General features: G+C 37.6%; 2 protein-coding genes across 10 annotated transcripts in view; one reads left to right on the forward strand and one right to left on the reverse strand.

The window, feature by feature from the left end:
* The first annotated feature begins 105 nt into the window (after nt 1-105).
* Nucleotides 106-15,878, forward strand: PRG4 (proteoglycan 4). 6 transcript variants are annotated; one of them, XM_088801636.1, is made up of 13 exons: nt 106-160; nt 752-853; nt 3,129-3,251; nt 4,516-4,635; nt 7,104-7,253; nt 7,779-7,871; nt 9,323-11,338; nt 12,089-12,166; nt 13,084-13,220; nt 13,498-13,654; nt 14,129-14,323; nt 14,777-14,902; nt 15,679-15,878. In XM_088801636.1, exons 2-13 carry the CDS (start codon nt 778-780, stop codon nt 15,774-15,776), a joined length of 3,369 nt encoding a protein of 1,122 aa, XP_088657762.1. In that variant the 5' UTR covers nt 106-160; nt 752-777; the 3' UTR covers nt 15,777-15,878. The 6 variants fall into 6 exon arrangements, with proteins under 6 accessions (XP_088657762.1, XP_019593607.3, XP_074178346.2 ...); XM_019738048.3 differs by having other exon boundaries at nt 107-160; nt 7,779-7,901; XM_074322245.2 differs by lacking the exon at nt 3,129-3,251 and having other exon boundaries at nt 108-160; nt 7,779-7,901.
* TPR (translocated promoter region, nuclear basket protein) overlaps nt 15,829-17,657 on the reverse strand; it is a 59,153-nt gene continuing 57,324 nt past the window's right edge. For all 4 annotated transcript variants that reach the window (XM_074322244.2, XM_019738042.3, XM_019738043.3 and 1 more), the window contains exons 51-52: nt 16,603-16,698; nt 15,829-16,029 (exon numbers count right to left, since the gene is read on the reverse strand). In XM_074322244.2, the coding sequence (XP_074178345.2) occupies nt 15,977-16,029; nt 16,603-16,698 (149 nt within the window). In that variant the 3' untranslated portion in view covers nt 15,829-15,976. The remainder of the gene's footprint in view (nt 16,030-16,602; nt 16,699-17,657) is intronic.

Genomic DNA, 17,657 nt, shown 5'->3' on the forward strand with positions numbered 1-17,657 from the left:
AGTCATCTGGGCTCTCTTCCAATAAATGAGGAAACTTTGATTTCATAGGTTGTCACTGTTGATTTTGTCTAACCTTTGGACAAATTGGTTCATCCCAATGTATTTGTACTGATATATAAGACTTCCAGGACTTTGGAGAAACTCATCTCTCCTCTTACCGGTAAGTGTCAACGTTAACTTGCTTCCTGGAATTAAATGGGTTTTCAATTCAATAGGGATAAACTTTATTAAAGATATTTGAAAAAGATTTATAAGGATAGTAGTTGGAAAGTTACGAAAAAGATCATATTTATGCAGCACACCTGTGGGAAACTTATAAATTGATATTGATAGTTAAGGGAAAGTTGGAACAATAACTCCTTGTATTTATTAAATTGAATTTTACTGAACCTGGTTATTTTTCCCCCAAGATAGGACTTAAACCTTATATTGTAAGTACATATTCTAATTTGAATAGAGTTTTAAGATAAGTCTGTATTCTATTTTGTGGAATTCTAAAATATTCAAATGGTCAGTAACATGACTGAGATGGTGACTGATGATTCTTTTCTGCATAAGATTACATCTAATGGTCAAATATTTACTATAGAATTAAAGCTAATTACTTTTAAAAGTCTTGTTTCAAGGATGGGATGGTGTTATCATTAAATTGCATTTTAAAAGTTACTGAAACTCTATATGCAGCATAGGCATAAGTTAGTGGTGAAATTTAAGAGTATTTTCTGATATTTACTTATTTGTTCATTTTCAGCGAAGGCTCGGTACCTGAGAACAACCATGGAGAGGAAAATACTTCCCATTTACTTGTTGCTGCTGCTTTCTGTTTCCTTGATTCAGCAAGTTTCTTCTCAAGGTAACTTAAACATCAAAAATTGTTTTATTTCACTATGATTGCTAATCATTCACTTCTGACTTTTATGTTGAAATAGATTTCTACAAACTTATATTTAAGTTTAATGCATAGTTCAACCTTAAAATTTTGTAACGTGTACGTAACATATTTATTTGTAAGCATTTTGGAATTGTCATTTTTTTCTAATGTATTATGAAATCTTTCAAGAAGTTTTGAGTTTTCCTATAGAATAATTTTTGTGTTATTTCCATGGGTCTCCCAAAAGTTTAAAAATATATAGATATCACTGGAATGATACAATATCATCAAATTAACATAAAAAACAATATTTAAATAGCATATAATTTTTATGTACATGTTTACAAAGAAATCTAACTAATCTCTTACATCAAATAAATTATTGATAAATAACTCGTTTTGGTGCAATGTAGATATAGATATGTTACAATGAACATTTGCAATATTTCCAGTGGCATTTTATTCATCTTGAAAGTTCTCTCTCTTTCTTATAAGGACAGTTCATCCAGATATGGACTTACACAGATGTGCATGTCATTTTACATAAGGCTCATGATTATTATGAAATTACATTTATAAAATAGATATTTTCAGTAAAATAATTAAAATTCTCATGAACCTGAGCATGAGCGATAACTGTGTGCCATGGACATAGTTTCAGAATCACTTAGATAAGAAAGATGGGAAACACACGAAAGGAAATATAAATATTTAAGAAGGAATTGTGACTGCTCTGGTATTTCCAAACTCTTCTCCTCTCTCATAGTAAAATTTCAAGGTTCACAACAGTGGGTATATTTCCTAATCCACCTCTCCTTTGTAATAGAATCAATTGCACACTAAAATAGTTTTACTTTCCTTTAAACAAAAGAATTTAAAATTAGTTGTCGAAATTAACAACAATAAAAGTAGGACAGACATTTAATCTATTAAAATACATTTTGCCTATAAAGATATTTGATTTCCTATTTCAGAAATCTGCTAACTGTAGAAGAATAACCCTTTGATGTTGTTTGTCTGCTTTTCTTGCTTTCTCAACCTGTTCCCATTTTCTTTTTTTGTTTATATATAATATATGTATTTACATACATACACTATATATGCATTTTGTTTGTATTGTGCGCATATGTATGCAAAAAATTCTGAAAGTTCTCCTAATATTTAATGTTGTATTTGCATATTAAGACTGACTTTCTTGGACTCATTATTTTGAGTTTTCTTTCAGTGTGCTTCAAAGTCTCTCTATGGATTTAGAACATTGCACCTGCCAATTTCTATTCCAGAGATGGATTCAATTGTTACCTTTCTGTGGTTATCTCTCAGGGAGGTTTTCTAGGTGTTTTCCAAATGATTTTCAAAATACATTTGAGGATAATTATGCTTTTGTTCTTGTTTTGTTTTACCAAGAATAACTCTGTCCATGACCTTTATATTGATATCCAGACAGAATTGCAAGAGTTATCTATTTTTTACTCACTTTAGCAGTAGTTGTGAACATCTGACTTCCCCAATATTTAAAGAACCCAGTTATCCCCACCAATAAAAAGAAGAGGAAGCCATAACCAGCTTGCTTTAAACTCATCATCAAGAATAAGAGGCAACGTGACTGGCTTGAAAAAGTTTAGGCTTTAGAAACAGATGTATCAGAGTTCAAATTCTAAATGGGCTGTTGACTTAAGATTACTATAATGTATTATTCAAATCAGGACTCTTCTGAGCGTGAAAGGGGTCAATACAAATAATTAGCAGGTATTAATTGAATCGTAGTGCATATGCACTGGGTCTCTTCTCTCTCTGGGTGCCCTTGAGCAAGTTATTAAAATTTCAATATTTCAGCTTCTTTATCTCTAAAAAGAAGCGACCGATATGATACTCTCCTGGCAACCTTTTCATAAGCATTAGAGATAATGTATGACTCAGTGCCCACCACAGAGATGCTAATGTAATGGCAAGTGGCCTCATAGCAGCAGCCGTAGAGCTGTAGCTGCCACTCCTCCCCCAGGAGGGGTGCAAGGCTATTACTTTGCTTGGTTTTCAAAAGTGTATTTATCCTCTCAGTCTAGTAAAGAATAAAGTGGAATGACGAAGACCACATAAACGTTCAGGCAAAGATTACCTGGGTCTATTGATAGCTGTCATTCCTAGCCTTTCCCAGTCAAAAAATTCTCTCCCACCAATTGGCTTTGTCGTCCTCATTAGATCTCGCCCTTTCTATACAGTGGTTTGGCCATGTTTACACTATATTGTATAATTTTAGATTTATCAAGCTGTGCAGGGAGATGTGGGGAAGGGTATTCTAGAGATACCCCCTGCAACTGTGATTATAACTGTCAACACTACATGGAGTGCTGCCCTGATTTCAAGAGAGTCTGCACTGTGGGTAAGTCCTGAGAGTTGGTGTCTTCTCTGTCAAGCAAAACTGTTCTTGACAGTTCCTTTGTGCCCCCTTGCTGTGTCGTTTTCACATTATTTCACTACTTTTTGCTTAAGTGCCTTTCCCTTCACTTGCATAAATGTCGCAGTGTGCTATAGCTAAGGATGGTGTCTACTGGGGGAGGCGAACGGGAGCCTGGAAATCTGTCACTTGTATAAGGTTATTGACTCGTGTGAAGTAAACTGTCTTGTTTTCAATAGAGACTTAACACTGTGACTCAGGAGTTATTGAGAAAGTAGTAATGAGTGATCATTTACTCCCAAGCAGGGATGTAATTGTTTAGGGGTAGGGTCCTTCAAAAGTTACATCAAAAGACTCCATGGACATAAAATAAGCTTATCTACTACTTGACTTTTTTTTTATATTAGCATTGTTCTAAAGTACCTGAAAAGGGCACTTTAAAGGTAATACATGAGTGTTTAATTATGAGTTTCCGTTAATACCCAAAGGATCTGAATTTTAAACTATGAGTAGTATTTCACTTGAGCATATTTTGGGGCCAATTTGTTAACACAGAAGCATTTCATATTCAGTTTATGAAAATTATAACTAAAATTGTTTTAAAGTCATATATGTTTTAGAATTTGCATGTGAAGCTGATAAATATATTGTTGTACAATGTATGTGTTATATAAGGTAATTACTTCAGCTCGGCTCATGGAGTCATTGTACCTCTAACCAAGGCTTTTTGTGAAATAAGCAGGTCTCTCTCACATAGTCTATGCCAGGGATTAGGATGAAATCTTGCCCGGTTTATCATAATAAAGGTCTCTGCGTTACAAATAAACAGTGACCCATTTATATGAAGCCAGCTCTTTGGAATATATTGTTGTAGAGCTGAACATTCGATTATCAAACATGTCTTACAGAGCAGTGGTGAGAGGAGAGGATGGGGGGATTTCACAGGATGGGTAATTTACTATTGAGACATTTCTCAAGTTTCCATTGTCCATCCCGGGGAAGAACTAAGGGAACACTGGGGTCTCTCTGGGAGGATTGAAGGGCAAGAAAGGTTTCCCTCAATCACCATATTTCTTTCTTGACTTGGGCTATCTCCACTTGGGAAGCCATCCATTTTCCAAATTCCAAATAAAGAACTTGGAAATGCATTTTTGGAGCTCTAGTCAGCTGCAAGGTGGAAAATGGCTCTTCATACCTGGGCGTGGCTGTGTCATCAATAATCCATAATGTTTTGTTTTGCTCTGGGTAGATCTTTCCTGTAAAGGCCGCTGCTTTGAGTCCTTTGAAAGAGGGAGGGAGTGTGACTGTGACTCCCAATGTAAGACGTACGGCAAGTGCTGTCCGGATTATGAAGATTTCTGCGAAGAAGGTAAGCCTCACAGTACATCGGTGCTTCTGGTGCAGCCAGATCTGTGCCAACTACCTAAGCTTCACGGATAATGTCTATCACACAGTTCATCTAAGGTCCTGACTTTACTAACGTATAAGTTATTTCATATTAATTTTGTTTTTTCCAAAATGAGTTAAAGGAAAGCGTCTTCTGACAGCAGGCCCAGCTCAGCTAGGCCCCAGGAGCACAAGAGGTCGCCATTTGAGTAAAAGAGAGAGAGAACAGGACATGAGTAATACATGCTTTTTTCTTCAGGTGTGGTTCCATTTCAGGTTAAATCACCAGTAACCGACTCAGTTGGTGATTTCTCATCTCACCCGAATGGTGTGGACCCTACCAAGTCAGCTGTCCTTTGAGCTATCTGCTTTTTTTTGGCTTTAATGGTTTTGAATGTGTATTTAAGGAGAGAATCAACACTTTCAGTTTGTTTGAACTAGTACGTTTATGAGTTAGGTAACGTTTACAGGCAAACCTACCAAGAAGTTGCGAACTGTTCATTTTATGTCTCTTCGCGTTTGATAGTCACGTCAATACTCTCTCTCCAAGTACCTGTGTGTGATAGTCGATAAAAAGGGATATTCCCGCTTTAAAATCTCTGGTTATAGGTCCTGAAGGAGTACTCTGAGAATATAATTAAACCCTCTAAATTTCACAGAAAACAAGATTTTAAAAATATACTGAAACAGTGGATGCCTTGCTCTCACCAAATGTTCGTTCTTAAATCCTACTTTGTTAAAAACAGGAATAGTTGTGGAGGTAAAAGTGAAAATAAGCATTGCTTGCATCATCTTATCATTTTATTTAAACAAGCCGGCACCTTCTGCTTCTTTCCAACAGTGGAGAAACATTTCTTAACTGTTCAATGTTTTCATTGGAAAGCATTCCCGAAATAAAGGAGACAACACCCTGTAGTCAAAAACTCCGCACGCGGAGTTCTGGCAGCTGTCAGAAGGACCCATGATAAGTGCTACATATTTGCTGATTGCCCTGATAATTGTTTTGGCTGTGAGACAGAAAACTAAGAATTTATTCTGGGCAGAGGACGGGTGGGGAGGGAGGATGGTTAGAGAATGAGGAAGCGTTGAGAGAACCAGTTAATAAAGACAATGCTTTATGGTACTAAGCAGTGGGTCAGATTGCCTGAAATTCACATAGAAGTTAATGAGGGGGGGAAACTGGTGAAGGTAATGCTTCATTTACAGACTTCCCAGAGATAGTCAGGGTCCCAAATGAATATAAGGAACCACCAAGAGCTTCAATACTTCATTTTTTAAAAAATATATTAACAGCCAAACTATCCTGCAACTCACCTCTCAGTTATTTCAAGATTGCTACAGATACTGCTTGTCAGCTTCTAGGTATCTCAACATCATAACATTTCAAGAATTGAAGGCATCATAGCAGTCAAGCTATGAATGCGGGTGAGAAAACGGTCTAAGACGTTAAGAGTTTTGCGTAAGATCACTAGCTAGCATGTGGCAGAACTGTTTCTCAAATTGAGGGACTTGGTGTTTTTGTTGGGTGCGCAGAGGAAGAGGTACGGTGTCAGTGTGTAGAGATTGCAGCGAGAAGCTACTGAGGGGACGTTTGGGAAGAGCAGCGGGATTGCTTACAATGCTCCGTTACCCAGACCATCCCCACTATTCTCTGCTTTCTAATCTTTCAGAAGTCCCTCTCCTTTTCTTCTAGTTCCTAATGACCAAAACATGTCCCTTGTCGTCTCTTCTGGACATGAAAAGAGGTGGGAGGAGGGAGTGATGAAACATTTAAGATACACATCGAACCATTAATAGTTGTTTGACGTGGGGCAGGGCAACGAATTTTGAGAAATGAATAATGGGAGATTGTTAAGCGTTTACAAGAGACAAATATTCATGCAGAACTTTTGTAATTAAAAAACATCAAAGGTACATTGGCATCATTTGATTTAAATGAATATGAAATCAGGAAAAACATAATCGTGATATTTTTCTTTTCGAGAACACAAATACCGTCATCCATATGCAGTAATTATTTTTATCACCACAGAAGGAAGCCAACAAAGGGTGGGGTTTACAAAGTCAACTACTTTTCAGACAGGCCAATACCTCCAGAAATCATTTAGAATAAACATCTCAGTTTGCAAACAAGAAAACAAAGTTCAAAAGGAGTTAGCCCTTTCACCCAAGGTCAAGTGGAAGAGAGAGCCTTGCATGCCTAGGAATGGAGTTCGGGTCTTCTGACTCCTGAGCCTTTGCTCCCTGTCATAACCTACAACAATTGGAGAACCAATGTTTTATAGCAGTGCATCCTCATAATTAATTGGTTTGCAGCCATTAGTGTTGGGCTAGAGCCTGCCTGCACTGGTTTTCACCAGCATCTATTCTTGAAGCCAGATGCACCCATGCCTTTCAGTTAGAGTTGCTGATGAAACAAGATGTTAACCAACCTGTCTTGCTTGGACTCAGTGCTTAGCCCCACATCACCACCATCTGCAAAGACTGCGCCTAAGCCTGCGGGAGCACCTCAGTCCATCAAATCAACAACCAAACGCTCACCCAAATCACCAAACAAGAAGAAGACTAAGAAAGTTGTAGAATCAGAGGAAATAACAGAAGGTAGGAAGATGACAGATTTAACAAAAGGAGATTTCTGAGATAACCTGTAGATGGACTGCTTTTATATGACTCCTCGTAGACCAGAGTAATCTTATGAGTCATTAAAGGCTTATTACACTTTTTGTTTACTTGTTTTAAGTCTAAGTTTAAGCCAAAGTATAAACCCTCAGATATTTATTTTCCTTATTTTACTGAGCCCATTATGGGGGTCTAGGTTAAAATAATCAGAAGAAACAAGTCTTAATGTAAAAATAAAAATAAAACATGATTTTTTTTGCAGAATAATTACGTGATCTATGGGAAAGTTGAGAGGAAGTTATATAGTTACATTGCTAGAATCTGTGATAAACTCAGGTGCCTTGCTTTTAACTGACAATTAAATTAGAAGGACCGTTGATCATTTAAAATAAAGCAGAACACAGATATTTGTAGATCAGTAAGCAGTATTTCATTGTATTTGGATTGGAGGTTCGTTTTTGCTTTAAATCACCATTGATGTGATCAACCTTTTTATTTGATTTATAGAACATTCTATTTCTGAAAATCAAGAGTCTTCCTCCTCCTCTTCCTCTTCCTCTTCAACTATTCGGAAAGTCAAGTCTTCCAAAAATTCAGCTGGTAATAGAGAATTAAAGAAGAAACCCAAAGGTTTGAGCATTGATAAAGATCAAAGACTATATCAATGCCATGTTACCAATGATTATCTAACAGTAATACCTGTTGGTAGGCTGGAGGACGTTTCAATATTTGGGGCGGGGGGTACATCATTTTATAAAAATTATTTTTGAATATACTAATGAAAACTTACTACAGGAAATTAGTGCCTAACAGCTAAGAAACTACTCTTGAAAGCAAAGGATAAGATGCTATAGCAGCAACTGTGGAACCACACGATGGCGCCAAAGATAATTATCTATGGTTTTCTATTTCAGTTCCTGACTACCTGATATCACTTTTCTTTCTTCTTCTGTCTTCCTTGTATTTTCATTTTTCCTTCCCCAGATTTATTTTATTTAACAGACACTTATATACTGTTTTAAAATGTTAATTATTAAATTCTCACACACCTCTCAGGGAAAGGTAATATTATTTACATTTTACAAATCCTCTTTATTATTTTCCTAATGAATTATGTCATATCTCGCTGATTTTTCTGTAGTAGAGAACGTACTACAGAGTAGGCTATTACCTCCTAAAAAGAAGTTCTCTTTGTTCTGCTTTTTATTATTTCCTGAAATTCTAAACTATATTCTCTTTCTCCAGGAAATACTAGATTTTGGATACTGGAGTCTTAAAGAACTCTTATTTCCTGGGTGGTTGTGATTTCCCCTGAAGCTTTCTCTCTAGCTGAATAGCCAGATATTTAATCTTTGAGTCATCCAGAGAGTCTTGCACACAATAGATGTGCAATACAGGTTTGCTAAGTGGAACTCAGCTGTGATGTGCCCCTTGGGCTCTGTAGTTCACCTATGGGGTAGCTGCGATGGGAAATCCTATTAGATAGAGTGTTTTTGCTGTCATGGCATCCTAATCTCCTCTATGTCCCCTGGGACTGGGCAGAGGAAAAAGAACAGCTACCAGCCATGGGTTTAGAAACAGGGCTCAGTAGGGCCCCCCGGGTGACAGGAGCAGATTCCTTGAATGCAGTTGTAGAGGCCTCTCAGGTGATTGGTGCCATGAATCTACAAGATGTTGGAGCTAGGTTTCCAGGGGGACGGAAGGGGCACTGGGCAATGAGGAATAAGTGGAGAAAGTGAAGGGCAAAGAGCTTTCATGCAAAGAGATGAGTTAGTGGTATTGATCATGTTGGTAATTTCAAGTTGGCCACTTGTTTCCCTGTATTAACTGTATAGAGTTTTACTTGTGCTTTTCATCCCTTATCTCATTCATTCGCTAAACTAGCCCAATGAGATAGGTTAAGTATTTAACATTTTATAATAAATTAATAGACATACCAGGGGTCAGCAACCTGCCTAGAGACACACAGCTAGTCAGTCATAAGAATGGGATCTTTATGTTATTAAGGAAAAAAAACTACTCAAAAATAAAGATGTCTATGTTTTCTCTAGTAAAAGATAACAAGAAACCAGCTCCTAAAAAGAAACCTACTCCAGAACCACCAGTTGCAGATGAAGCTGGAAGTGGACTAGACAACGGCGATTCGAAGCTCACCCCAACTCCTGACGTTCCTACTACTCAACGCAATAAAGTGACCACAACCTCCACAGTTACAACAGTGAAAACAGATTCTCAACCCAGTCTTGCACCTAATTCTGAAACATCCAAAACGACCTCTTCGACAACCAATATAGAGAAAACAGTTGAAACTAAAGAGACTTCTGTAACAAATAAAGAGACTTCAGCTAGTGAGACAGAGAAGACTACTTCAGCTAAGGAGACACGAAGTGCAGAGAAAACATCTGCTAAAGATTCGGTAGCCACAACCGAAGTATCTGCTAAGTCTACAACCGAAGCTGAAACTACAACCAAAGCTGCTTCCACCACACCCAAGGAGACTACACCCACCACCCCCAAGGAGCCTACACCCACCACCCCCAAGGAGACTACACCCACCACCCCCAAGGAGACTACACCCACCACCACCACCAAAGAGCCTACACCCGCCACACCCAACGAGCTGACACCCACCACCCCCAACGAGCTTACACCAACCACCCCCAAGGAGACTACACCCACCACCACCACCAAAGAGCCTACACCCACCACCCCCAAGGAGACTATACCCACCAGCACCACCAAAGAGCCTACACCCACCACCCCCAAGGAGACTACACCCACCAGCACCACCAAAGAGCCTACACCCGCAACACCCAATGAGCTGACACCCACCACCCCCAACGAGCTGACACCCACCACCCCTAAGGAGACTACACCCACCACTACCACCAAAGAGCCTACACCCACCACCCCCAAGGAGCCTGCTCCCACCACGCCCAAGGAGCCTGCTCCCACCACTCCCAAGGAGCCTGCTCCCACCACCCCCAAGGAGACTACACCCACCACCCCTAAGGAGACGACACCCACCACCCCTAAGGAGACGACACCCACCACCCCTAAGGAGACGACACCCACCACCCCTAAGGAGACGACACCCACCACCCCTAAGGAGACGACACCCACCACCCCTAAGGAGACGACACCCACCACCCCCAAGGAGCCCGCTCCAACTTCTCCTGAGACACCTGCACCAACCCCCTCAGAGGCCTCTCCTCCAGCTACTACCAAGGAGCCTCCCACTCCTCCCAAGAATCCTGCTGCATCAACTCCTGAGTCTCCTGCAGAATCCACGCCAGAGGTTCTTGAAGACAGTCCCAAGGAGACTGCTGTAACCACAACCAAGGCTTCTGAAGTGACCAAGTCTGAAGTTACTACCACAGCTAAGGATAAGACAACAGAAAAAGGCATACATACCACAACTGAAATTACAACTGCTACATCTAAGAGTACAACAAAAGAGACAGCAACTCCAACAGAAGAAAAGGCCACTGAATCCAAAACAAGTACAACCATGCAGGTAACGTCTACTACAACCAAGGATACGGTGACATCACCCAAAATTACTAGCAAGGAAACAACTCTTGCACCCAAAGTAACGACTACAACAAAAAAGACAACTACTACAACTGAAGAGACTCTGAATACATCTGAAGAAACAGATGTATCAGAAGACACAGTTACTAGTTTGAAAACGACAACTCGTCAACCCCAAAAGCCAACCAAAACACCCAAAACGCCCACTTCTACCAAAAAGCCAAACACAACACCTAAAGTGAAAACACCAAAGCCTACGCCATCCCCCCCAAAGATGACTGCATCAACGGTGCCTACCCTGAATCCTGCCTCTTCACAGGAAACCATGCTCCAAACCACCACCAGGCCAAACCAACCTCCTCATTCAGAAATAGTTGAAGGAAATCCAGAGAGTGAAGAACCATGTGCTGAGGAAGAAGAAAAACCTCACGTAATTCCTAGGCCCCACGTGTTAACTCCTATAGTCATTCCAGGCACTGACGTCATAGTGAGCACACCCAATCAAGGCATGGGCATCAACCCGATGCTTTCAGGTAATGAGTTTGTTACTTCCATTTATTAAAGGTGGGTGCAAAAGTGACTGCGGTTTTTGCAATTATTTTTAACCTTTTAAGCCGCAATGACTTTTGCACAAACCTAATAGTAATGTTAACTGAAATCTACCAGAACCACAATGTCCTGATTTAGTATCACCATACTGATGCATATTATCTAGAACCCTGAACTTGCTGCCTTGTGAAGTTTTACAGCTTCTCTGTAGGTAAGCAGAGGAATCATCATAGTAAGGTAACTCAAGTCTTTGGAAAATGGAGTAATGACCCAATGTTAGGAATTTCATGTGTCTGTGTCTGTAAGCAGACAGTGTACAGAATGTCAAAAAGTATTTAGTTGAGAGTCTACCCTTAAGAGAAAATGCAAAGCAAAAATCTGCAATATTATTTTCTTTTCCAAACCAATTCTAATGGGCAAACAGAACTGAAAAATGGAATTTCATGTTGAGATCAAACATCCAAAAATTACCTAATTTACATGAAGATCAGGTAAACCAGCCCATTCCAATTCATCATTTATTTTTATGTAATACTTTTTGAATAATATCAAGTAACACAATTATGAAACGTATCACTTCTTTCACCTCTGAAATACAGGCACCTCAAACTATACACCCTTCAAAAACTTAGGAAAGGGTGAGCAGAGGAAACGGAACCCTGTGGGAGGATTTGAAACAAACACTTTCCTCATTTTGTTTTGTATTGACTTGAGTTTTTCTTAATTTGTCTTAGATGAGACTAATTTATGCAACGGGAAACCAGTAGATGGACTGACCACTTTGAGGAACGGGACATTAGTTGCATTTCGAGGTGAGTTATGCACACATGTCTTCTTCGGACCATCCTTTTGTTCTTGGCATTTATGAGAACCAAAACCACTGGAGGTGGTAGTTTGGATCGAACTTTCCAGAGGGGAACCTGATTGACGAACTTATCTCACACAATATTATGAGAACCTGAGAGTAATTACCAAAATACTGGATTAACAAATGTAGACATACTATAGTAACAAATGAAACAAAGCGCTTGAACTAAGATTTTTCCTACCTTTGGGAATTAAAAGGTAGTGGAAATTTTAATTTCCTGTCAAATGAAATGACATCAGGATTGGTTTTCCCTGCTCTGTTATTTGAAAGTAACATCTTTATTGTGATGTGTTCAAGTGTTATACTCTTCATGCAAGAGAAACAGCAGTGATTACATGTTAATCACCTGCTGTACTGACTGCTAGTCCAGTTTTCTTCTATTTAGATTAAATCTGAAAGGAAGTAAATCATAGACTTGCACAGCTGAAGAGATTTTAGTAGTCCTTTAATTATGACTCCTGAATTCTGAAACAAAAAGAAATCGAGAGAAAAGTGACTTTCTGTAAGTCTCAAAGTCAGAAGGCACTTTCTAGAGAAACTGGAAAACTAAAATATTTCAAAGGTTATGCTAAATTTCAGACTTGAGAAATATCCACTCTCAGAAATGTTCAAATAGTACCTTCCATACTGGTAGGTTGGTACAAAAATAATTGTGGTTTTTCCCAATTTAACCTTTGAAACCGCAATTACTTTTGCACCAACCTAATAGTACTGACAGTTCTAACTTCTAGTCACTGAACGCTTGTTAACCCACTCAATGTTTTTCTTTATGATAATTTAACGTTTTTCATTTTGGTTTCTTTTGGGATATGTTTTAGTATTCATTCAGTTTAAAGACTGATCTATCACTTTCAATTTTAGGTCATTATTTCTGGTTGCTAAATCCACGCAGTCCACCATCTCCACCTCGCAGGATTACTGAAGTTTGGGGTATTCCCTCCCCCATTGATACTGTTTTTACTAGATGCAACTGTGAAGGAAAAACTTTCTTCTTTAAGGTAAGAAAATGTCTGTGAGAGAAATCAGTAGAGAGCTATTCTTCTTTTATTGTAACAACATAAATCAGCTCAACCTCCATTTCAGAAGGGTTTCCATATTTTAATGAACTATTCTATCATCAAAATTTACTAAAAAGTTAACACTTAATTTAGTAACATTACGGTCAACTTGATCAAACACCTAAATGAAAACTTTCTCCTGTATTTAAATCTAAGAATGAACTCCTAACCTTGTTTTCCAAAGCCATTAACATCATTTTCTCTTTTAAATGATCAGGATTCTCAGTACTGGCGTTTCACCAATGATGTACAAGATGCAGGGTACCCCAAACAAATTTCAAAAGGATTTGGAGGACTAAATGGAAAAATAGTGGCAGCTCTCTCAATAGCTAAATATAAGGACAGACCCGAATCTGTGTATTTTTTCAAGAGAGGTATGTGTTACATAATTGACAAAATTATACAACTTTTAAGAATTGTTTTGCCAGGGAAACTTTACTCAATATTTTCATTTACTAATGGGTTTACTGTCAAAAGATATCTTTAGTGGCTGAAGTCAAGTATTTTCAATTAAGAAAAAAATTGAGGGCAGTAAGAAGCATTTAGATCTCTCAACATGCAAATCGCAATTTTCACCTGAGTTTTCTGGTCACTGATACAAAGAATGTCATCACTTACTTTCAAACAAAATTAAATATGTAACTGCAATTTGTTGGCTTTCTTTATTCAACAAATATTTCAGGATTTAATTTTATAATACTCTTGACTAAGAGTCATTATTAATGTCTAGACATACTTTATGAAAAACTGTTTCCTCCACCTTGTAAAAGCTCATTTCCAACTTTTTTTGGGGGGGAAGGGATTAAAATTAATTTGCTTATTAGATGTGATTGTCTAATACACAATAGGTGGCAACGTTCAGCAGTACACTTATAAACAGGAGCCTGTGAGAAAGTGCACTAGAAGGCCTGCTATTCATTATCCAGTGTTTGGAGAAATAACACAGGTTAGGAGGCGTCGCTTTGAACGGGCTGTCGGACCTTCTCAAACACACACCATCAGAATTCAGTATACGCCCATCAGAGTCCGTTATCAAGACAAAGGTAATGTTTTTTACGGTGTTAAAAATTCTTACACACGAAGTAGATGTAGTAGTTTCTTATAAAGTAAGGTTTATTAAATATAAATACTGACCAAATAGCCCTAATACTTTAAGCTTATTGATGCAGAACATCAATTTGCTTCAGTTAATGACCAAAGATCCTTCCTTTCTCTTTGAGGGTGAGGAATGCAATTTGAATGTTTGTTAATTATAATAAACATTATCAAGCATTTCTTACCAAGAACATTACATACAAATCTATAACCCTCAAAATAGTGATAAAAGGTAGGTATTTGCACCAGGTCAGAGAGGGCTCCAAAGTTAAATAACAGCCGAGGTAACAAAGCTACTAAGTGACGAAACTGGGATTAATAGCAGGCCTGACTCTCGTAGCTGCTCTTTCCAGTATAGGACATTGCCTTCCAATCTGATACCGGTACATTGTGATCTACAGGTTTCCTTCATAATGAAGCTAAAGTGAGTTCAATGTGGAGAGGATTTCCGAAGGTGGTTACTACAGCTATATCACTGCCCAACATCAGAAAACCTGATGGCTACGATTACTACACTTTCTCTAAGGGTGAGTTAAGCAAAATCTTACTAGCTTCCCAAACAGGTGATCTAATCTCTGAAATATAAATATAATCACAACCCACTAAATGTTCGATAGTGGCCGAAGGTGAGAAGTTAAACTGTAACATTTATTCTAATTTCTCTGAAGAGGAGCAAGTTAAAATTTTTGCTTTACTTTTACATTAAATTAAAAGGATTGTAATTGAATTGTGCCCTATCCTTCATGAGATGAAAGCCTACTGTGATAAAACATTCAATTACTTGAGTAAAACTGCTACTGAAAGAAAACATTTTACTCCTATCATTGGTAGCATTTGATGGAGGCCTTATTTGCCACAAAGATATACTGATTTACATCATTACACAGCCCATGAGATCAGAAATCAGTTCCCAAGAAACTAATGTTATTTATTAAATTATATCATCTGAAACCTTTTTCTTTGAAAAATCCAGAAATCTAAGTTATTCTGCCTATATAAATGACATCATTTTTTTTAAAGAACAAAACCCAGGAGAATTATTTTTTAAATGAAATTGGTTTTTCTCAAATTCTTACTTAGAAAAAGGAGAGCTAAACGTAATTTTACTACAAGGTGGTGAAAGGTCAATCTGTCAAGGCAATTGTTTTTCTTTTTGTTAGCAAGTTCAAATTAATTATAAACATTTTTGGTATTAAAATAATAAACATTGACTTTGAGTATAATAATCGACATAATTTGTTTTTAAGTTCAAGTCTTTTTTTTTACCTTTTAATTAAAAAAAAATGACTTTTCTTCTATTTAGATCAATACTATAACGTCGATGTGCCTAGGAGAACAGCGAGAGCCGTTACTACGCGTTCTGGGCAGACCTTATCCAGTGTCTGGTACAACTGTCCTTAGACTCATGGCGAAGGAAGAGTCAACTAATGGAAAGGAAGACAAGAATGATACATTTTGACACTGAAATACATTTTATTAATAAAGAATGTTGAGATAAGCATACCAATTTAAATACAAAATGTTTTTAAACTTGACAATCATGACACTAAAACAGATTTGATAAAGTTATTCACAGTTATTATAGTTTACAGAACATTTAATTAATTATTTCCTCTATTTATGCCTCCTCTCCCTCCCATTGCATGGCTCACACCTGTAAGAGAAAAAAAGAAATCAAACTGAATTTAAGAAGTTAGCTCAAAACCAGAGTATTCACTTACTCTAGTTCATTATAAAATTTGTTTTAAAAAACTTAATTTCATATCTTCAATGGAGATCATTACAACTAGATTAATTCTTACGATATGAATGCAATCTCTAATAGTTACATTAGAAAACATGGAGGTATTGAAATTTTACATTTTTTTTTTTACTAAACAAAGTCACAAAGTTTTATTCTGCTATATAAAAAAATGTAATAACTATAGACAGTTGTAACAAATGACTATATAGGACTAAAACATTTCAGCTTTTCCAAATCTTCCTTTGAATTCAAGGAAGAAATGAACAAATATAAGCACATACTCATTATACACCTATGGTGTACCGATCTGTCTGCAAGAAGTTTACAGATTAGTAAACGTCCCATTCTCAGTGCATAATTATTTAATCAATCCTTGGACCATTTTTAAAAAACTAGATACCAGTTGGAAGCTTAAGGATTAGAAAAATTGTTCCGTTTATTATGATCCCACATCCTATCATGGAGTCACTATTAGAAATTTACCTCTCTGTCTGTTAAACTGACGACCACGGACACCTTGTCTCAATGTTGTCTGAAGTCTTACTCGTCTGAAAGGCTTTGGTTGACTACTGCTGGTATCTAACAAAAACATTAACATACAGGAAAGCAAGTTAAAAACCAAGAAAGTGGTTATAATGGCAAAAACTGCCACATGAATGCAGGGATAAAATGCTGACTAGTCCAATGGTTTTCAATATTTAAAAGTAGTTTTTTAATGAGGGATTTTTAACAAAGAGGAAAAAGGGTAAAAAGAAAAGAAAAATTTCCGTATTTTGAAAAGAGGTCTTGACTTTTTTCATTCATTCACTCAATTTGATAAACATTCACTTGGTGCCTATCCATGTTCCACACACTGTGCTAGGGGCTGGGGAACACAATAGAAAATAAAATATAACGTCCCTCATCTAAAAAAAAAAAACAGCCCAATACAATATAATGTGAGTCACACCTGACTCCTCTTTTTCAGACACCCCAAATCCAATCATCAGCAAACCTTGCCAGCTCTGATTTAAATATATATCCCCAAACTGACCTCTTCTCACAAACTTAACTCTATAATTCTGTCTAAAATATCATCTTTATCTTGGGTTATTGCAATATCCTCCGAACTTTCTCTTGTTTCTGCCCATTATTCATTTTCAATCTCTTCTCTACACACCGCCAAACTGATACTGTTAAGTCTTTAAGTGAGATTACGTCAACTACTGTTTGACAAAGCCCCTCAAAAGCTTCCTTATCCACGAATAGCCAAAGCAATTATAATGATCTACCAGATCTATGCTCCCACACCCATCTATCACCCATCTATCACCGGCTAGTCTCTCTGTCCTCACTCTAGTCTAGCCACAGTGGCCTCCTTGCTGACCCTGAAGCCACTTGCTGACCCAGTGCTGCCTTATGGACTTTGCATGTGCTATCTCTCTCCCCCTAGAACACTCTTCCCCCAAATAACTGCACCGCTTCACTCCCTTACCTCTTTTAGTTCTTTACTTAAATGTCACTTTCTTAGTAACACTTTTTGTGAAATTGCCTGGCAT

This window comes from Rhinolophus sinicus, chromosome 11, assembly GCF_057876585.1.
Source record: "Rhinolophus sinicus isolate RSI-liver-muscle chromosome 11, RSI-T2T, whole genome shotgun sequence".
NCBI classification, from domain to species: domain Eukaryota; kingdom Metazoa; phylum Chordata; class Mammalia; order Chiroptera; family Rhinolophidae; genus Rhinolophus; species Rhinolophus sinicus.

Bases quoted from the DNA above. Each gene is read 5' to 3' on its own strand.
- PRG4 (XM_019738048.3), top strand. From the start codon at position 778: ATGGAGAGGAAAATACTTCCCATTTACTTGTTGCTGCTGCTTTCTGTT. The intron at 854-3,128 runs GTAACTTAAACA...GTATAATTTTAG, and splicing joins TCAGCAAGTTTCTTCTCAAG to ATTTATCAAGCTGTGCAGGG. The intron at 13,221-13,497 runs GTAAGAAAATGT...TTAAATGATCAG, and splicing joins GAAAAACTTTCTTCTTTAAG to GATTCTCAGTACTGGCGTTT.